Raw genomic sequence first — 22,778 nt, forward strand, 5'->3', positions numbered from 1 at the left:
TTTCCACAAATTATGAAGCACAAAGACAGTGTGAGCCACCTGGACACGAAGCCTATCAGGTTCAGGAACGCTGAGGAAGGGTGTGGATTCCGCAAGTCCCTCATCCGCACGGAGCCGGCTCGGCCAACACCAACCACCACCACGCCAAACTTCCTCTCGGGCTGAAACACAAGGGACCAAGGTGGAGTCTGAAAACACTGTAGGCATCAAGCAGAAAACTGCAAAACAAAGGACCTGGCAGGGTCCCGACGAGCAAGATGGAAGCCAGCCCAAAACACACAGGAAGCCACGGCATCAGGATGGGATGAGACAGTCCCCGAAATGGGGGCTTGGAGAGAAGTCAGTCTCGCCAAAACCTGTTCCTGAAGGTGCTCCACCATGTCTGTAGGTTGAAAACCTTCCGAGCACCCACAGAAAGTGTTCCCCCAATTTGGCTCTCTACTTCTACTGCCCCATCTCCAATAATGAGGGAGCTTTCCTCATTAAGCCAGACCCAGCCCATGGCCTGGTACTTCTGCCCTCCCTGGGTCCCTCCTCCAGTGGACACGTGAATCTGATACTGCTGGGAGTCATTCAGAGGGCACAGCTTCTTCATCAGATGCTGGCAGAGGAGGTAAATGGGCAAACCATGATTGGTCACCTTACTCAGCTTGGAATCCACAGGCTTTGACTCTTCACTACAGCCTTCTGAGTTCCACATTTAAGATACTGCAGTATCTTAAATATTATTTAAGTGCACTGCTGGAGGCTGTATGTGAACAGTATTACAGTGAAAAATCAAACTGACTTTTAAGTTATACAGCAACTCAGTATAATAAAAACTGATAAAATTTATCTCCATGCACTGGGCACGGTGGTTCACGCCTGTAATCCCAGCACTTTGGGAGGCTGAGGCAGGTGGATCACTTGAGGTCAGGAGTTCCAGACCAGCCTGGCCAACATGGAGAAACCGCATCTCTACTAAAAATACAAAAATTAGCTGGGCATGTTGGCAGGTGCCTGTAATCCCAGCTACTTAGGAGGCTGAGGCAGAATTGCTTGAACCTGGGAGGTGGAGATTGCAGTGACCCAATATCGCGCCACTGCACTCCAGCCTGGGTGACAGAGTGAGACTCTATCTCAAAAAAAAAAAATTATCTTCATGCATCCCTTAAACTCACTTCTTGGATGCCTCTGAGCATAGAAACATGAATGTCATCTCAGATTTGCCCCTTTTCTTCACCTCTGTACCCAGTTGTCACCACTTCCCACTGACTCTGCCCCTCTTCCTGTGCCCACTGCTCTTGTCTTCTTCCAGGATTTCTTCCAAATGTTTGGGGATTTGCCAAATGTTTTTCTATTATTGATCTCTCATTTAATCCCACTGTGGTCAGAGAACATTCTTTAAATGATTTGAATCCTTTTAGATTTATTGAGGTATTTTATGATTCGGGATGTGGTCTATCTTGGTTAATGTTCTGGGCACACTTGAAAAGAATGTGTATTCTGCTATTGTTGGGTGGAGTGTTCTATAAGTCTGTTAGATCAAGTTGGTTGATTGTGTCGTTCAGGTCTTCCATATCCTTCCTGATTTTCTGTCTCCTTGCTCTAGCAATTATTGAGGGTAGTGAAATATCTGAATATAATTGTATATAACTGTGTATTTCTCCTTTCAGTTCTATCAGTTTTGACCCACATATTTCAAAACTCTGTTATTAGATACATACATGTTTAGGATGGTTATGTCCTTTTTTTAAATTGACCCCTTTATCTTTCTAAAATGACCATTTTTATTCCTGGTAATATTTTTTGCCCTATAATTTATTTTGTCTGATATTAACAATCCATTCCCAATTTCTGTTGATCAGTGTTGCATAATACATTTTATCCCAACCTTTCACATTTAATCTATATGTGTTTTCATAGCTATAGTTAGTTTCTTATAGGCAGCATATAGTTAGGTCTTGCTTTTTTTTACCCAATCTAACAATCTCTGCCTTTTAGTTGAAACGTTTAGACAATTTACATTGTGATTATCGATATGGTTGGGTTTCCATCCAAATTCTATAGAAATCCTGCTATTTGTTCAATCTGTTCTTTTTCCCCTCTTTTCCTGCCTTATTTTGGATTAATTAGAATATTTATTATGATTCCATTTTATCCCATTTGTTGGCTATTAGCTATAACTCTTTTTCAGAAGTTAAGGGGTTCATATTATATATTTTACTTACCACAGTCTACTTTAAAGTAATATTATGCACTATTCCACATATACTATAAAGAACCTGACAACAGTACACTTCCATTTCTTTTCTCCTAGACCTTGTACTGTTGTTATACAATTCAATATTGAAGTGAGAGATTCTCCAGAACTTGCCCAGAAGCCAAGACATCTGGAAAGGATCTCAGCCTCTCTCAGCCTGCAGCTTGGGAAGAGTGATTCAAGGAGCCTGACTGCCCACTGCTGCTAAACCATACACTGGCCTTGGCTCACACATCTGACTGAATTGTCTCCTATGACTGCCTCTCTTTCTTCAGCCTTGCAAGTTTCCTGGGAGTCCTGGGAGTGGACTTCACATATAAAAGGGGACTCTGGGAGACCTAGTTCCTGGCTTTTCTTCTGGAAGTCACGGAAGAGTATAGGAAGGAGTGGCCACAGTGCCCAACTGACAATTGACAATTTCACCAAGTAAGTCCTTTTTGGGTTACAAGTCTAGTTTTTTTGTTTTTTGTTTTTTTGGTAATTTCTAATTACCAAAAAGCAGTAAGACAGCCTCTGGAGAAATCTGTACAGCCAAAACCCGTATTAATGATCAAATATTAATATTTGTTTCTCTTTCAATCAAGAAAAGAAGACTAGCAATCCCCTTATTAGGTAAATATTTATGGCATTCTTAAGGTTACTGAATTACTACATTCCAGATAATAACCAGGATATGCTTTTACCAGCTTAAAAAAAAGCCACAAGGTTAAGAAACAGCTCCATTATCTATAAATAAGCCAAATTGCTTTTTAAGATTTCATTAGTTAATGATACACACAAACTTGCATACAAAACCTGGCTTGCACAGTGTGTCAGGCTAAATTATAAACTGCTTTAGGATTTGGTTTCGAATATTGCCTTGCAAAACTGACACACAGGGACAAGATATGGGTGAAAGGCCCAGTGCAGTGGCTCATGTCTGTAAACCCAGCACTCTGGGAGGCTGAGGTGGGCGGATCACTTGAGGTCAGGAGTTTCCAGACTTGCCCGACCAACATAGTGAAACCCTGCCTCTACTAACAATACAAAAAATTAGCCAGGTATGGTGGTGGCGGGTGCCTGTAACCCCAGCTACTTGGTAGCCTGAGGCAGGAGAATCGCTTGAACTGGGGAGGCAGGGGTTGCTGCGAGCCAAGATTGCACCACTGCACTTCAGCCTGGGCGACAGAGCAACACTCCATCTCAAAAAAAAAAAAAAAAAAGATATGAGTGAAAACACTGGTATCTTAATAGTCAAGCTCCTCTTAGGGGAAGAACTTTATTTTTGAGAAAAATCACTTGTTAGGCCTTTTAATGTGAGCTTCTTCGTTTTACGTGAGGGATCTTGAAGGTGCGTTCTGAAGGGAAACTGCAAATCAGAGATGGCTAGACCACTCTGTAGTAGCAGCTAAAACGTTGGGGCTAGGAACCAGTAGGAGGCAGAGGAAAGGGGAAAGTGCACGCAGGTTAGCAAAAGGCTGAAATCTGCAGAGAAGGAAGCCAGTGAGAAATGCCCAGTGGAGGAGGGAGCAATGGACTTCCAGAAACCAGGACATCTACAGTTCCATTTTCAGTTGTCTTCTGTGCTCTGCTATCCTAAACCTTTGGGAAAATGCCACTACAAATAGCCCTATAGAGGTGGTATTTAAGGAACAAAGAACAGGAGCAGTTTTGAGACAGCAGAAAAGGACACATAAGCACAGCAAAGTGAGTAAAAACCTCACTCAGGTCCAAATCACAGTCACAGAGTGAGCTTGTGCCCCGACCCTTGGACTCAGAGAAGCTGGTGTATGGCACTCCAGATGCAAAAATGGAGTTCATAGAGTTAGGAATGTGCTCTGCCAACTTAGAAAAAAAATTTTTTTTGAGATAAAGAGGGTAGAAGAAAATGTAAAATCACTGTAGAAAAACTTCAAGGTGAGGCATGAGGGCAGGTGCTGAAAAGGTGGAAGGAGAGTCCAGGCAGTTGGACAGAACAAGCTAGTCGTTTTCATCCACTATTTGCAAGAATTAAAAAAAAGTTTGATAACACATTGGTTGGCCTGGGAAAACAGGTATGTTCATATGTTGCAGGAGGGAGAGAAGAACCTAATTTATGGAGAGCAACTTGGAAATATTTATTACAAATTAAAATGCAAATGCTCTTTGTTCTGGTAAATCCAACTGTAAGATAATGTGTCCTATAGAGCTACACAAGTCAAGTGACTTAGGCTTACTGCAGCCTTACTTATAACAAGCAAAAGATGGAAATAATCTATACGTCATTAATAACAGGCTGGCTATGAAAGTTATGATAGACTCGTGAAATAGAGTATTACACGGCTATATAAAAATAAAAGAACAAGGAAGCCCTTTATGTATTGAAAGGGACTGGTCTCCAAGATAGATTATCGGGTGAAAGAAGCAAAGGACAGGCTAGTGTACGCTGTGTGCTACAGTCTGTGTAGTAACAGGAGGGGTGGTAGCCAAAGGAAAAAATACTGTCTATGTTTAGAATCTCTTTGAAAGGACAGCCCAGAAACCTGTAACACTGAAACTGGTGACATGCTCTTGCTGGGAGCAAGAAAAACAGAGTGGCTGGGAAACAGGGCTAGGAGGGAAGAAGGCTTCTCATAGAAAATTTTTTTTTTCTTTTTTTCTTCTTTAAAGTTTAGAATCACACAAATGTATTCATTATCTAAAATATAAACCATCACTGAAAACAGACATAAATATCAGAGGGCTGCTCCAAGAAGGTGAGAACTCTGCAGTGTATAGCACCTTGGCTCACTCCCACTTCCCTTCCTGGAGTTCCCTCTACAGTGCTCAGAGTCCTCTGCTGCCCCTGCCCCTGCCCCGTCCAATGACCCCAAGTGCCCCAGACTCCTCTCACCCCTCCTGGCCCTGCTGCAATTGATTTTCACTCCCACACCTCCCTGCTTCACCATGGGTCATCCAAGACCTTCTCATCACATTCAAGGGCTTCTTCTCAGCCACATGCTCCTGGACTTCAGACATGGGCGACCCTTACCTGGACCTTCTTCAAACTCACTCCTTCCTTTCTTCTCTCACCTCATGCTACTGAGGTTTTCTTTTCACATTTCACTTTCTTTCTTAATTTTGCCCAAGATGTGCATATTTCCCAAAGCTCAATCTTCATCCCTCTATTTTTCTCTCTCCCCCATATCCCCAGAGTATGAGGGTCCCTCATTCTCAGGGTTTCCATGACCACCTCTATGCCAAAGACCCTACCATCCTGGGCTGTGGGCCATCCTCTCTTCCAAGCCGCATTCCCAAGGCATTTCAACCTGGCTTTCCCACCGCACCCTGGATCTTCACGCTGTGTGCTAAACTCCAATTATCCACCCTTCCTGATGGGCTGTCCTCTGAACTTCTGGGCAAAAGTCAGTAGCTCTAGGAATCCTGGCAGCCCCCAGCTTTAAATGCTTGGAGTCATTCCTGCATTCAACAAACATCCTGGGATCAAAGGCCGACTGTGGCCGATGGTCCTGCTTCTGTCTTTCTCCCTCCAGCCAGCCTCTGGGCCACAACTAGTTTTGCTTGAAAATTTCTATCATACGATTTCTTTCCTCTACATTTTCACGGACCCTTCCAAGCTCTGGATTGCATTAGAAGATTACTTAACAGTCTCTGAATCATCCTATCATTTAGTCAACTGATAATTAGTGAAGATAAGCTATGCATGAGGCATCAAGTCTGATGCCATGGGGATGCTAAGATGAGCGAGGCACCCTGACAGCTACAGTCAAAGCGGGAGGGGAAGGTAACAAAAGATACATAAAGCGCAATGGAAATTCATAAGAGGGAGGTATGACTTCCCGAGAGAGGACTCTTGAGAAAACTGTTCGTGCAGTACAAAGGACATTTGAACTGGATGGATGGGATTAGCTGGATATAGACAAGAGCAAAGGCATTCATGGGTCAAAAACATCAAGGCTTAGATCTCCGTTATGCTCCTTAACCCCCTGTGACTTACAGCAATTGACTTATTGCTCATTTTCCTCATCTACAAAATGGGTAATAATAGCATCTTGTTCCTAGGCCTTTTGTTAGGACTAAATGGATGCACATTCCGGGCTGCTGTGTAGCAGATTAACTATATATGTTGAACATGCAGAAAAATGGAGAATGAGATATAAATGATATAAAATACAATTGTGTACATTAAAAATATATCAGGCTGGGCACCGTGGCTCATGCCTGTAATCCCAGCACTTTGGGAGGTCGAGACGCATTTGGGTCACTTGAAGTCAGGAGTTCAAGACCAGCCTGGCCAACATGGCAAAACTCTGTCTCTACTAAAATTATCTGGGTGTGGTGGCCCACTCCTATAATCCCAGCTACATGGGAGGCTGCGGCTGAAGAATTGCTTGAAACGGGAGGCAGAGGTTGCAGTGAGCTGAGATCACACCACTGCACTCCAGCCTGGGTGACAAGGGTGAGACTGTTTCAGGAAAAAAAAAGAAGTATATCACACAGGAGGTGATATATGTTGCCAGGGGTCAGTAGCAAGGGGAAGTTGTGACTATAAAGGGGCAACAGAAAAGAATGTTTTGGGGTGAGGTTCTGCATCCTGACATCCTGGGGTGATGGTTACACATATGCGTTTTAATGAGTAAACCTCTACACCAAAAAAAAAAGAGGCAGTTTTACTGCATACAATTTTTTTTTTTTTTTTGAGGCAGAGTCTTTCTCTGTAGCCCAGGCTGGAGTGCAATGGCACAATCTTGGCTCACTGCAACCTCTGCCTCCTGGGTTCAAATGATTCTACTGCCTCAGCCTCCCGAGTAGCTGGGATTACAGGCATGTGCCACTATGCCTAATTTTTGTATTTTTAGTAGAGATGGGGTTTCGCCATGTTGGCTAGGCTGGTCTCAAACTCCTGACCTCAGATGATCCGCCCGCCTCGGCCTCCCAAAGTGTTGGGATTACAGGCGTGCGCCACAGCACCCAGCCTACTGTATATAAATTTAGAAGGTATTTGCACAAAAACAAAATTTTTCATGAACATACACAAATAAAAAAGGAAAACCACTTAATTCATTAGAATAGTTGGCTTTGGCAGGGTGAGAATGGGGATGGAGAGAAAATGAATAAAATATAAATAAGTCTGAGAGCGAGGCCTTGCACAGCGCAACAGAGGCAATGTGTCAGGAACTGGGTGTGTGGACCGTCCCTGTGCCTGAGGTCTCTTCCTCCTGCCTTCCAAAAGGGAGAGGGAATGGCCTAGAGGAGAGTGAGGAAAGCAAAGGAGAAGAAGAAAAGAATTAGGTAAGTGAGGAAGTGATGAGGAGGCAGGAAGTAGGATAAGGAAGGGACAAACTGGAAAGATATGGTGGTCCCACTTAGTGATAAGTTCCATGAGCATGAGTACCACACTTACATTTTTACCATTAGAGCCATCAAGCCAGGTCTAGAGTCTGGTACAGTGTGGTGTCACATAAATATTGGTGACTACATCAAGGCAATGACAGGATTTACAGCCTTGGTCACTGGCTGCTGGCTTGTGGGAACAGAGTGAGGGGACTGGAGCGCCTGGCCCACGGATGGCCCTTCGAGGAGGAGCAGATTTGGGGCAAGTGAAAGCAGAAAGTCCAGCCTGGGTTATAACGGGCTTGGGGTCCCTGTGGCAGCTGTGACTGAGATGAGTGACAGGCATGGTGGCTCATGCCTGTAAACCCAGCACTTTGGGATGCCGAGGTGGGAGGATCACTCGAGGTCAGGGGTTCAAGCCCAGCCTGGCCAACATAGTGAAACCCCATCTCTACTAAAAACACAAAAATTACCCAGGCGTGGTGGTGCTCCTGTAATCCCAGCTAGTCAGTAGGCTGAGGTGGGAGAATCGCATGAACCTGGAGGCAGAGGTTGCAGTGAGCCAAGATCATGCCACTGTACTCCAGCTGGGTGACAGAGTGAGGCTCTATCTCAAAAAAAAAGAAAAAAAATATATATATAATATATATATGTAAGGAACAGCAGAGGAGGACCCAAGTCTAGGAATGTTCTTACAAGGTTAAGAGGAAAAGCCATCAAAGAGGACAGAAGAGATCACTGATGACTGATGGAACTGCTCCTGGACCAGGGTGTATAAGCTTAATATTAATGCAAAGCTTCTATTGTTTCTTTAGAACTTAAAAGACCCTAAGAATTAGAGCAAGCCACAGGGTGAGCCACAGGGGCCTTCAGATAAGGAGGTCAGAGGCACAAGAAAGTGGTTACCAGAAGTCAGCCCCAAGTGGGGCAGGGCTGGTTGAGATAACATAATAGGGAGACTTACTTTTGGCTGTTTTCCATTCTGTAGCCTGAGTTTTACACTATGAACATGTGTCTACATTATTACAAAATAAATTTTTGTAAAATTTACAGAGATCATCATTGACCCTGACAAGACTCATTTCAGTATATAATATGGGAAAAGAAACCAGACTGCAACAGGCTGAGAATGACCCAGGGAAGAGAAAATGGAGAAATTAACTGCAGGTATCTTTTTCAAGAAGCCTGCCTTGCAGGGGATGAGAAAGATAGGATAGTGGAGCCAAGATGGCCGAATAGGAACAGCTCCGGTCTACAGCTCCCAGCGTGAGCAACGCAGAAGACGGGTGATTTCTGCATTTCCATCTGAGGTACTGTGTTCATCTCACTAGGGAGTGCCAAAGAGTGGGTGCAGTGCACCGTGCACAAGCCGAAGCAGGGCGAGGCATTGCCTCACTCGGGAAGCACAAGGGGTCAGGGAGTTCCCTTTCCTAGTCAAAGAAAGGGGTGACAGATGGCACCTGGAAAATTGGGTCATTCCCACCCTAATACTGCGCTTTTCCAACAGGCTTAAAAAACGGCACACCAGGAGATTATATTCTGCACCTGGCTTGGAGGGTCCTACGCCCACAGAGTCTCGCTGATTGCTAGCACAGCAGTCTGAGATCAAACTGCAAGGCGGCAGCGAGGCTTGGGGAGGGGCACCTGCCATTGCCCAGGCTTGCTTAGGTAAACAAAACAGCCGGGAAGCTCGAACTGGGTGGAGCCCACCACAGCTCAAGGAGGCCTGCCTGCCTCTGTAGGCTCCACCTATGGGGGCAGGGCACAGACAAACAAAAAGACAGCAGTAACCTCTGCAGACTTAAACATCCCTGTCTGACAGCTTTGAAGAGAGTAGTGGTTCTCCCAGCACGCAGCTGGAGATCTGAGAATGGGCAGACTGCCTCCTCAAGTGGGTCCCTGACCCCTGAGCAGCCTAACTGGGAGGCACCCCCAAGTAGGGGCAGACTGACACCTCACACGGCCGGGTACTCCTCTGAGACAAAGCCTCCAGAGGACCGATCAGGCAGCAACATTTGTGGTTCACGAAAATCCGCTGTTCTACAGCCACCGCTGTTCTGCAGCCACCGCTGCTGATACCCAGGCAAACAGGGTCTGGAGTGGACCTCTAGCAAACTCCAACAGACCTGCAGCTGAGGGTCCTGTCTGTTAGAAGGAAAACTAACACACAGAAAGGATATCCACACCAAAAACCCATCTGTACATCACCATCATCAAAGACCAAAGGTAGATAAAACCACAAAGATGGGGAAAAAACAGAGCAGAAAAACTGGAAACTCTAAAAAGCAGAGCGCCTCTCCTCCTCCAAAGAATGCAGTTCCTCACCAGCAACGGAACAAAGCTGGACGGAGAACGACTTTGACGAGTTGAGAGAAGAAGGCTTCAGATGATCAAACTACTCCGAGCTACAGGAGGAAATTCAAACCAATGGCAAAGAAGTTAAAAACTTTGAAAAAAAAAATTAGATGAATGTATAACTAGAATAACCAATGCAGAGAAATGCTTAAAGGAGCTGATGGAGCTGAAAGCCAAGGCTCGAGAACTACGTGAAGAATGCAGAAGCCTCAGGAGCCGATGTAATCAACTGGAAGAAAGGGTATCAGTGGTGGAAGATGAAATGAATGAAATGAAGCGAGAAGGGAAGTTTAGAGAAAAAAGAATAAAAAGAAACGAACAAAGTCTCCAAGAAATAAGGGACTATGTGAAAAGACCAAATCTACGTCTGATTGGTGTACCTGAAAGTGACGGGGAGAATGGAACCAAGTTGGAAAACACTCTGCAGGACATTATCCAGGAGAACTTCCCCTATCTAGCAAGGCAGGCCAACATTCAGATTCAGGAAATACAGAGAACACCACAAAGATACTCCTCGAGAAAAGCAACTCCAAGACACATAATTGTCAGATTCACCAAAGTTGAAATGAAGGAAAAAATGTTAAGGGCAGCCAGAGAGAAAGGTTGGGTTACCCACAAAGGGAAGCCCATCAGACTAACAGCAGATCTCTCGGCAGAAACTCTACAAGCCAGAAGAGAGTGGGGGCCAATATTCAACATTCTTAAAGAAAAGAATTTTCAACCCAGAATTTCATATCCAGCCAAACTAAGCTTCATAAGTGAAGGAGAAATAAAATACTTTACAGACAAGCAAATGCTGAGAGATTTTATCACCACCAGGCCTGCCCTAAAAGAGCTCCTGAAGGAAGCACTAAACATGGAAAGGAACAACCGGTACCAGCCACTGCAAAAACATGCCAAATTGTAAAGACCATCAAGGCTAGGAAGAAACTGCATCAACTAACGAGCAAAATAACCAGCTAACATCATAATGACAGGATCAAATGCACACATAACAATATTAACTTTAAATGTAAATGGGCTAAATGCTCCAATTAAAAGACACAGACTGGCAAATTGGATAAAGAGTCAAGACCCATCAGTGTGCTGTATTCAGGAAACCCATCTCACGTGCAGAGACACACATAGGCTCAAAATAAAGGGATGGAGGAAGATCTACCAAGCAAATGGAAAACAAAAAAAGGCAGGGGTTGCAATCCTAGTCTCTGATAAAACAGACTTTAAACCAACAAAGATCAAAAGAGACAAAGAAGGCCATTACATAATGGTAAAGGGATCAATTCAACAAGAAGAGCTAACTATCCTAAATATATATGCACCCAATACAGGAGCACCCAGATTCATAAAGCAAGTCCTGAGTGACCTACAAAGAGACTTAGACTCCCACACAATAATAATGAGAGACTTTAACACCCCACTGTCAACATTAGACAGATCAACGAGACAGAAAGTTACCAAGGATACCCAGGAATTGAACTCAGCTCTGCACCAAGCAGACCTAATAGACATCTACAGAACTCTCCACCCCAAATCAACAGAATATACATTTTTTTCAGCACCACACCACACCTATTCCAAAACTGACCACATAGTTGGAGGTAAAGCTCTCCTCAGCAGATGTAAAAGAACAGAAATTGTAACAAACTGTCTCTCAGACCACACTGCAATCAAACTAGAACTCAGGATTAAGAAACTCACTCAAAACCGCTCAACTACATGGAAACTGAACAACCTGCTCCTGAATGACTACTGGGTACATAACAAAATGAAGGCAGAAATAAAGATGTTCTTTGAAACCAACGAGAATAAAGACACAACATACCAGAATCTCTGGGAAACATTCAAAGCAGTGTGTAGAGGGAAATTTATAGCACTAAATGCCCACAAGAGAAAGCAGGAAAGATCTAAAATTGACACTCTAACATCACAATTAAAAGAACTAGAAAAGCAAGAGGAAACACATTCAAAAGCTAGCAGAAGGCCAGAAATAACTAAAATCAGAGCAGAACTGAAGGAAATAGAGACACAAAAAACCCTTCCAAAAATTAATGAATCCAGGAGCTGGTTTTTTGAAAAGATCAACAAAATTGATAGACCGCTAGCAAGACTAATAAAGAAGAAAAGAGAGAAGAATCAAATAGATGCAATAAAAAATGATAAAGGGGATATCACCACCGATCCCACAGAAATACAAACTACCATGAGAGAATACTACAAACACCTCTACGCAAATAAACTAGAAAATCTAGAAGAAATGGATAAATTCCTCAACACATACACCCTCCCAAGACTAAACCAGGAAGAAGTTGAATCTCTCAATAGACCAATAACAGGCTCTGAAATTGTGGCAATAATCAATAGCTTACCAACCAAAAAGAGTCCAGGACCAAATGGATTCACAGCCGAATTCTACCAGAGGTACAAGGAGGATCTGGTACCATTCCTTCTGAAACTATTCCAATCAATAGAAAAAGAGGGAATTCTCCCTAACTCATTTTATGAGGCCAGCATCATCCTGATACCAAAGCCTGGCAGAGACACAACCAAAAAAGAGAATTTTAGACCAATATCCTTGATGAACATTGAAGCAAAAATCCTTAATAAAATACTGGCAAATGGAATCCAGCAGCACATCAAAAAGCTTATCCACCATGATCAAGTGGGCTTCATCCCTGGGATGCAAGGCTGGTTCAACATACGCAAATCAGTAAATGTAATCCAGCATATAAACAGAACCAAAGACAAAAACCACATGATTATCTCAATAGATGCAGAAAAGGCCTTTGACAAAATTCAACAACCTTCATGCTGAAAACTCTCAATAAATTAGGTATTGATGGGACGTATCTCAAAATAATAAGAGCTATCTATGACAAACCCACAGCCAATATCATACTGAATGGGCAAAAACTGGAAGCATTTCCTTTGAAAACTGGCACAAGACAGGGATGCCCTCTCTCACCACTCCTATTCAACATAGTGTTGGAAGTTCTGGCCAGGGCAATCAGGCAGGAGAAGGAAATAAAGGGTATTCAATTAGGAAAAGAGGAAGTCAAATTGTCCCTGTTTGCAGATGACATGACTGTGTATCTAGAAAACCCCATTGTCTCAGCCCAAAATCTCCTTAAGCTGATAAGCAACTTCAGCAAAGTCTCAGGATACAAAATCAATGTACAAAAATGACAAGCATTCTTATACACCAATAACAGACAAACGGAGAGTCAAATCATGAGTGAACTCCCATTCACAATTGCTTCAAAGAGAATAAAATAGCTAGGAATCCAACTTATAAGGGACATGAAGGACCTCTTTAAGGAGAACTACAAACCACTGCTCAATGAAATAAAAGAGGATACAAATAAATGGAAGAACATTCCACGCTCATGGGTTGGAAGAATCAATATCGTGAAAATGGCCATACTGCCCAAGGTAATTTATAGATTCAATGCCATCCCCATCAAGCTACCAATGACTTTCTTCACAGAATTGGAAAAAACTACTTGAAAGTTCATATGGAACCAAAAAAGAGCCCGCATCGCCAAGTCAATCCTAAGCCAAAAGAACAAAGCCGGAGGCATCACGCTACCTGACTTCAAACTATACTACAAGCCTACAGTAACCAAAACAGCATGGTACTGGTACCAAAACAGAGATATAGATCAATGGAACAGAACAGAGCCCTCAGAAATAATGCCGCATATCTACAACTATCTGATCTTTGACAAACCCAACAAAAACAAGCAACGGGGAAAGGATTCCCTATTTAATAAATGGTGCTGGGAAAACTGGCTAGCCATATGTAGAAAGCTGAAACTGGATCCCTTCCTTACACCTTATACAAAAATTAATTCAAGATGGATTAAAGACTTAAATGTTAGACCTAAAACCATAAAAACCCTAGAAGAAAACCTAGGCAATACCATTCAGGACATAGGCATGGGCAAGGACTTCATGTCTAAAACACCAAAAGCAATGGCAACAAAAGCCAAAATTGACAAATGGGATCTAATTAAACTAAAGAGCTTCTGCACAGCAAAAGAAACTACCATCAGAGTGAACAGGCAACCTACAAAATGGGAGAAAATTTTCGCAACCTACTCATCTGACAAAGGGCTAATATCCAGAATCTATAATGAACTCAAACAAATTTACAAGAAAAAAACAAACAACCCCATCAAAAAGCGGGCGAAGGATATGAACAGACACTTCTCAAAAGAAGACATTTATGCAGCCAAAAAACACATGAAAAGATGCTCACCATCACTGGCCATCAGAGAAATGCAAATCAAAACCACAATGAGATACCATCTCACACCAGTTAGAATGGTGATCATTAAAAAGTCAGGAAACAACAGGTGCTGGAGAGGATGTGGAGAAATAGGAACACTTTTACACTGTTGGTGGGACTGTAAACTAGTTCAACCATTGTGGAAGTCAGTGTGGTGATTCCTCAGGGATCTAGAACTAGAAATACCATTTGACCCAGCCATCCCATTACTGGGTATATACCCAAAGGACTATATAAATCATGTTGCTATAAAGACACATGCACACGTATGTTTATTGCGGCACTATTCACAATAGCAAAGACTTGGAACCAACCCAAATGTCCAACAACGATAGACTGGATTAAGAAAATGTGGCACATATACACCATGGAATACTATGCAGCCATAAAAAAATGATGAGTTCATGTCCTTTGTAGGGACATGGATGAAACTGGAAATCATCATTCTCAGCAAACTATCGCAAGGACAAAAAACCAAACACCGTATGTTCTCACTCATAGGTGGGAATTGAACAATGAGAACACATGGACACAGGAAGGGGAACATCACACTCTGGGGACTGTTGTGGGGTGGGGGGAGGGGGGAGGGACAGCATGAGGAGATATACCTAATGTTAAATGACGAGTTAATGGGTGCAGTACACCAACATGGCACATGTATACATATGTAACAAACCTGCACATTGTGCACCTGTACCCTAAAACTTAAAGTATAATAATAATAAAATAAAATTAAATTAAATTTAAAAAAAAAGAAAGGATAACAGTCACTTGACAAGATGTGAGGTGTCATTTTGTTCTGAAGAAAGCATTTTGAAATATCGATGAGAAAGAGGTAGTGGGAATTAGGTTAATGATGCAGATGGCAAAGGAGATAACTAAGGAGGGGGCGCAAGGTCTGAGCAGGCAGGAGTGTGCAGTTTCAGAGCAGGAGAAGGGTATACCGTCACTAGGTGATATGGTTATACTTTGTGTCCCCACCCAAATCTCATCTTGAATTGTAATCCCCATAATCCCTGTGTGTCAAGGGAGGAGCCAGGTGGAGGTAACTGAGTCACGGGGGTGGTTTCCCCCACGCTGTTCTCATGATAGTGAGTTCTCACGAGATCTGATGGTTTTATAAGGGGGTCTTCCCCCTTCGCTCAGCACTTTGCCTTCTTGCCACCTTGTGAAGAAGGTGCCTTGCTTTCCCTTTGCCTTCCACCATAATTGTTAAGTTTCCTGAGGCCTCACCAGCCATGCTGAACTGTGAGTCAATTAAACCTCTTTCCTTTTTAAATTAGCCAGTCTTGGGCAGTTCTTTATAGCAGTATGAAAATGGACCAGGAATGTCTCATACCAGACAGGGATACATCCCCCTTTCTTCTTTCGACACCCAGCCCTGGGGCAGGGGGGAAGCTGCTCCAGGATGGGCCTGAGTAGTTGAAGCCAATCACAAAATCCCTGCTCCTCAGACACACTATGGTCCAAGACCTGATTCTGGCCAATAAGACCGAAGGAGACATTTGATGGGGCTTCAAATAAGGCTTCCACTCCCCTGAAGGAGTTGCCGGAAGCCACTTCTTCCTGCTGATGAAAGGGAATGCGAACATGTGTGGCCCCAACTGCCACTGCAGCCATCCTGCTGCCACATGGGCACCTGCCCTAGGATGCAACCAACAGCTGGATGGAGAGCAGAGAGATGAAAAGCTCCTGGATCCTTGAGGCAGTCACTGAGCTGCAGGATCCACCAGCCCTGAAGCCTGCCCTTCACCCGGACTTCCAGGAAAAAGCCACATTAAGTCAGGCTTTCTGGTGTTCACAACCTGGAACTCTCTCACTGACAAACATCCCTTGCACTGTGACAGGAGGAATAGGACAAATGGAGAGGCAGGAATTGAGGGAGATGATGTCAGATGGAATGTTTACATTTTCCTCTGTAAAATGAAAAGGGATCCTGATGCTAAGAGTGAGGGGGACCTTCAAGGAGGACAGAGCTTAGGGAGAGGGATGAAGCCTGGAGCTGGGGGTTCAGGGCACTGGCAAGGAGCTGCCTAGAGTGACAGGCGGCCTGGCAGGTGGTGCTGAGCACCAGATAAGGGTGTTGAGACATCTGCCAGCTGCAAACAGCACAAGGCTGTGCCACTCACCCAAGACCCCCCTCTTGTGGGGACGGCCTCTGTGTTTGCTGTGTGGATGGACAGGACAAGTGGGAAAAGCATAGTGGGCATCAGCACAGCAGTGGTTGAAGTGATGAACCTCAAGGTCTAGGCTCCACTTGGAAGGGAGTGAACAGAGGAAGGGGCTGATGGGTAAAACAAAAGGAAAAAACAAAAGGATAAGGAGCTAGACATCTCCATGCATCAAAGAACTGGAAGTGAGAGCACCAAGGAGACAATGCAGAGAAAGTGTTTCCAGAATAACACAAAGCAGGGATCTGGGCCCAGCAACCTCCATGCCCCACTACTAGCCAGAGCTAGGGAGGGTTGTTTCAGGATTAGCTGCAGTGGGTAAGTTCGAATGAAGCCAGACAGACACAGATAAGAACTTAGAGGGGCCTAGTTCTTCCTGCATCAACCAGAACCACGTGCACATCAGTAGGCTAGAGGGGAAGTGTTCTCAAGTTTGTGCTGATGTTTCTGAAGGGGAATGGAGACTTTGCAAAGGAGAAATGAAGGACACAATAAGAAAAGCATCCCTTAAACTGGTCTTTGTAAAGAACTCACCTCTGTATTCATCTTGGTCTCTTCCTTTGGTCACTGTAAAGACAAAAGCAGAGGTTCAGGTCCCTGGTGGCACGCACCCAAACTCCACGCAAACATTCCCCTTTCCACCCCACGCTCCCCCACTGCTTCTTGTCCCATCGGTCTCATCTTTCCCAAATGCCTTCACCACCTGTGCCTTCCAGCAAGGATACCCAGGCCAGTGTCTACTTTGGGGCTGGTGGTAGCTGACTTCCCTGGGATGTCACACCAGCAATGCTTCCTTAGAGAAGGGCATTTCCAAGCCCAGGTCTGTCTCCTACATTGGAAGAGCAGCTGCAATCGGGATGCCTCCATGGGAAGGATGCACTTCCCAAAACTGGTGCTTGAAGAGGACAGCTTTTTATCTGGCTTTTTAAATGGGGACAAGCAAGGCAATAAAAAATATACACTTTTTTTTTCTTCCTAGCTGAGTTTCTGGAGGACGGCAATTTAATATGTTCAAAGAATAGTCCAAGAAGCCACTCCGGACCCTCAGCATTAAGACAAAGGAAGGAGGGGGCAAACAGGTGAGCAGGGGTAGCAAGGAAGGAGGGGTGACAAGAGGAGATGAGGGGAGACCAGAGAGTGAAGGAAAAGAAAGACAGCAACAGCACAGCTTAACAGGGGTCCTCAACTTTAATGTACCCCTAGGATTCTTGTTGAAAATGCGTATTTCTGGGTTTCACTCCCAGATTCTGATTTGGAAGGCCAAGAGTCGGGGGGGAGGCCATGAATCTGCATTTTCACCAAGCATCCAGGTAAATGCACACAGACAGTCAGGAGCCACACCTGGACAAACACTGGAATGACAGTAGAACAGAGGCCTGTAAAGATTAATTTTTTCCCTCACTTGTTAGAGCCACTAGAATTGCCACTGTATTTTAACTAAAACTGGGCAGGCAAGGTCAGGCAAATGGATAACCAGAGGTGATGAAAAATACACTACAGATGCCTCTCCAGCCCCTCCACCTGCATAGGCTGTCCAGGAAGCCAATGCCGATGACCACTCCTAGCTTGCAGAGGGCAGAGGGCCTCTGAAAAGGGAAGGCTGTGGCAACCCCTGCCCTTGGACCCAGCACAGCATTTGATCTTATTCTCTTTGGTTAAGCACAGGGATGAGAACCATGAATGACAGTGAAATAACCACCCCCATTCCAAAACAAACCAAACCAAACCTTGGCAACCTTAAGACTACACGGGGAAGGGTGCATGGGTGATCGTGTAGGCTTTGTGTTGAAAATAGCCTGCTTTTGGGGCTGGGCGCAGTGGCTCACGCCTGTAATCCCAGTACTTTGGGAGGACAAGGAAGGCAGATCACCTGAGGTCAGGAGTTGCAGGCCAGTCTGGCTAACATGGTGAAACCCCATCTCTACTAAAAATACAAAAATTAGCCGGGCTTGGTGGCGCATGTCTGTAATTCCCACCTACTCGGGAGGCTGAGGCAGAAGAACTGCTTGAACCCGGGAGGCGGAGGCTGCAGTGAACCAAGATCGAGCCACTGCACTCCCAGACTGGGCGACAGAGTGAGACTCTGTCTTAAAGGAAAAAAAAAAAAAAGAAAATAGCCTGCTTTCAGCAACTCCCCTCCCCTCTCTCTTCCCATTGCTCCTTCCTGCTTTGAGAGCGGGTCTCATGACCCAACCTGGCCAGCACACATGATGCCTTTCCTTTTGCAGTCTGGAGCTTTTTCACATCTGAAAAAAATCTGAAAAAGGGAACCTACTAGAAGAAAAATTCCAAAAAAGCAGAATGTGACAAAGAAAGTGGACTTTCTTCTCAGATCCTGGGGAGGCAGTATAGGTACGATGTCTTTTTATGCATAAAATATCTCAGAAAGGACCTGTAATCCCAGCACTGTGTGAGGCCGAGGTGGGAGGATCACTTGAGCCCGGGAGTCCAAGACCACCTTGGGCAACATGGCAAGACCCTGTCGTTACTTAAAAAATTAAAAAATTAGCCAGGCATTGTGGCATACACCTATAGTCTTAGCTACTTGGGAGGCTGGGGCAGGAGGATTGCTTGAGCCCAGGAATTTGAGGCTGCAGTGAGCTATGATCATGCCACTGCACTCCAGCCTAGAGTGATAGTGACATGAGTCACTGACACGTCACATGTCATCACCTCTGTCACTCACAGGGTGACAGAGACCCTATCTCTTTTTTCCCCAAACTATTTTGTACCCAGATGAGAGACCCTGTCTCATTAAAAAAAAAAAAAAAATCTCAGAAGGATAACTAAGACACTGAGAGCTGACCCACACGTGGTGGGTGGGGTGAGAGTGCCAGCACTAAGTGGAGGGTGCGTGAAGACACAGGAGCAGAGGGTCCCCAGCAAGCACGCTCTGCTCGCCCTCCCCTGGCTACCTGGAGGCCCCACAGAGATGCCCTCCCCAACACCCTACTGTGCTTTACTTCTGTTTTTAAGAACTTTTGTTCAAGTCTCCCTTGGAGCTTGCACGTGAGTGACAGAGTCAGATAACAGAACACCCAAATGTGAGGAGGATGAGAACAGATGTGAGCCTCTCTGGGTCAGCTAGTTCATACACATTAACCCTAATCCTTAGAACTCTGGCAAAAAAAAAAGCTAGTATTAATTCCATTTTACAGACAAAATGCCTGGAGTTCAGGGAGGGTAAAGCACCCTGCCTCACAGCCAAGGCACTGTGGCACTGCCCTGCAGTTTCCAGACTTTCTGGTTCTAGACTCAAACCCAGGCTGTGCCAGAGGCCTTGACAGGTCCTGTCTTACATTCACCCAGACAGCTTCAATGATAAACAGGAGACCTGGTGTCCAGTCCTGTCAGTCCTGAACTACCCAAGCAACAAAGACGGTCAAACGGGTCATAGGCTGTAGGCTGAATGACTGGACTTCATCTCTAAGGTCTGCTCCAGCTCTAAATTGCTCTCTGGTTCCCAGAAAAGGAAATTCAGTTAACTCTTATAACAGGCAGAATGATACCCTCAATCACGATCACAGAATGTAAATTATGATTATAGCAAGAAGGCCTATCTGACTGACAGATCAAAATGTTTGCCAGAGTGTGTTGGTTAAAGTGTGGTCAGGAATACACTCTGATATTATTGGGGGACTACAAGTGGGTAGCATCTCTGTGGAAGGTAGTGTAGCAATAGCTCTTAAACTTCCAATCTGACCTAGCAATTCTACTGCTTCCTATTTCTTTCTCTAGCCCCCAAACTACATTCAGAAGAAACTGCCCTGAGTCCTTTGACCTTGCAGAAATCTCACTACTACTTGCTCTCCCTTTCTTTTTTTTTGTAATTAACACATCTATTTGTAACTAATTTAACTTTTCCAAATTCTCATTTGCAAATGAGATTCATATAGTTAAAACTGAATATACAAACCAACATATTAGGAGGATCAAAATTTACACTACTCAAAGGTGACTCCTTAAAGACTGACTTTAACATGTTCTTTCAACTTTATTCAAATCAGATGTCCCCCCTCCAGCATTTATCATTTTAAAAAATGAATTTAATGCTATCAAAAGGTGATGTTCACTTTAATCCTGTTTGCCTTCATGCCACTGTCATGAGCCTTCATTCCAGGCCACATACATAAAGAGGGCCAACACCACATGGCCGGTGACCACTGCAACAATAGCAGCATAAAAACAGCTGTCCCTATTGGACATCCCAAGGGTGCCTCCAAATATATAAGATTTAGTTGTGAAATATAAATAACCCAGTAGGAACAGTGATCATTAAAGCTGTGAAGAACAGGAGCATCTTCAGTGTAGATGCTAATGAGCTTTCTTTTCTGAACTTAGGAGGCTGCAGTGCGTTCAGTGCCACTTTATCTGGGTGCTCCATAGTGTAGTTGTGCTGGCACAGGTGCTTGGTGGCAGGCTACTTGCTTTTCCTTTCTAATGAGATCTTAGAGGAAAGTTTTCCTATAAAAGTGGTCTACAAAACATTACTTATGAACTTTATTGTTTTCCTACATAATCTGGGGAAAGCAAAACAAAAGAAAACAAACAAACGAAAGGATGTGGAGAGATGCGTATGCACAAGAAAGAAGCCTAAATGGAACTCGTACACTGGGCATCAGGGGTGTACCACCTAGAATAAATGGCATTGCTGTTTATGTGTTTAATTTCCAGGGTCAGGGTTTCATTCTTTAACCCAGACTGGAATGCAGTGGCATGCGTGATCACAGCTTACTGCAACCTCGAACTCCTGGGTTCAAGTGATCCTCCTGCCTCAGCCTCCCAAAGTTCTGAGACTGCAGGCATGAGCCACTGCACCTGGCCATATTGCTGTTTTTAAAGCACATTCAGCTGGGGTACCCCAGCTAGTTGCTCACAGAGCTGTGAGTGACTGGCAGGACCTGCCATGGTCACATAACTGTAAAGGCCAGACAGATCCTTTCTGTGCTGTTTCCCCTTCTGCTTTCAACTCCCCCTTACGATAAGATGCACTGTCAGGAGAGGCAGCAATCCCAGGCCAAGCGAGATCTGGCTCCACCTTCCAACTCTCTGCCTGCCCATCACACAGCTCCCTCTCCTTTCCTCCCCATCGTCTGGCCAGGACTAGTTAAACTCTAAACAGAATCAAGGAGGAACTTTATTCTGTATTTTAATATATCTTAAAATATTTAAGACCTAATCCTGTAACAAAAAGGTTTTGGTTTGTTTAGTTTTTCTTTTTTTATTTAAATTTCAAAGGTTTAGTATTTAAATGGTCAAACACAAAAACATTCTGTTTTCTAACTTTTAGTATTATGCTGAGAAATATTTTCCCAAAAGACTTATATTAAATAGATACATTTTTATTTTCTTTTAGATTTTTAACTTTTTTTTTTTTCCCCCCTGAGACAGAGTTTCACTCTTGTCACCCAGGCTGGAGTGCAATGGTGGGATCTCGGCTCACTGCAACCTCTGCCTCCCAGGTTCAAGCCATTCTCCCGCCTCGGCCTCCTGAGTGGCTGGGATTATAGGCGCCCACCACCACACCACCACGCTAATTATTTTTAGTAGAAACGGGGTTTCGCTATATTGGCCAGGCTGGTCTGGAACTCCTGACCTCAGGTGACCCACCCACCTTGGCCTCCCAAAATGCTGGGATTACAGGCATGAGCTACCACGCCTGGCCTTAACTTTTATTTACATTTTTATTTTTTAATCAAATCTAAATAGTATTTTGGTATATGGCATGAGATAAGGCTCTAAATTTACGTTTCTCCAAATAGTTGAGTTGTTTCTACAATATTTATTGAATATTTAATCCTTTCCCCCAGTGACTCCACACTTAAATTTCTATGAATACAGTTATTCTTTTTTTCACTTTTTCTGCTGTACCACAGACCTCTGTTCCCATGGTTATAACATACTGTTTATATGATTGTGGCTTTACAGTGTTTCAATACCTGGTAATTCAAGTTCTCTCATTAATTTTTGAACATCTTACCAAGTTAAAAAATTCCACTGGGACTGTGACTATGATTGCATCAAATTTATACATTAAATTAGGGTGAATTAATAAGCCTTCCCATCCAGAAACATGGTATGCCTTTCTAAGAGCAGCCACTTTAAAAATAAATAAATAGGCCGGGTGTGGAGGCTCACCCCTGTAATCCTAGCACTTTGGGAGGCCGAGGCGGGCAGATCACTTGAGGCCAGAAGTTCAAGACGAGCCAGGCCAACATGGTGAAACCGTGTCTCTACTAAAATTACAAAAATTAGCAGAGGGTGGTGGCACGAGCCTGTAATACCAGCTATTCGGGAGGCTGAGACATGAGAATTGCTTGAACCCAGGAGGCAGAGGTTGCAGTGAGTCGAGATCACACCACTGCACTCCAGCTTGGGCGACAGAGCAAGACTCTGTCTCTAAATAAACAAATAATTTAAAAAGAAGAAT

At 44.1% G+C, this 22,778-nt stretch overlaps 1 protein-coding gene and 1 pseudogene across 6 annotated transcripts in view; both read right to left on the bottom strand.

The window, feature by feature from the left end:
• BLVRA (biliverdin reductase A) overlaps positions 1 to 22,778 on the bottom strand; it is a 50,447-nt gene that overhangs the window by 19,552 nt on the left and 8,117 nt on the right. For all 6 annotated transcript variants that reach the window (XM_054559266.2, XM_002818016.4, XM_054559264.2 and 3 more), the window contains 2 exons: positions 16,883 to 16,915; positions 40 to 161 (listed from right to left, as the gene is read on the bottom strand). In XM_054559266.2, coding sequence (XP_054415241.1) covers positions 40 to 161; positions 16,883 to 16,894 — 134 coding nt within the window. In that variant the 5' untranslated portion in view covers positions 16,895 to 16,915. The remainder of the gene's footprint in view (positions 1 to 39; positions 162 to 16,882; positions 16,916 to 22,778) is intronic.
• Positions 16,989 to 21,475, bottom strand: LOC129060323 (vacuolar ATPase assembly integral membrane protein VMA21-like; annotated as a pseudogene).

Source organism: Pongo abelii, chromosome 6, assembly GCF_028885655.2.
Source record: "Pongo abelii isolate AG06213 chromosome 6, NHGRI_mPonAbe1-v2.0_pri, whole genome shotgun sequence".
Classification (NCBI taxonomy): Eukaryota; Metazoa; Chordata; class Mammalia; order Primates; family Hominidae; genus Pongo; species Pongo abelii.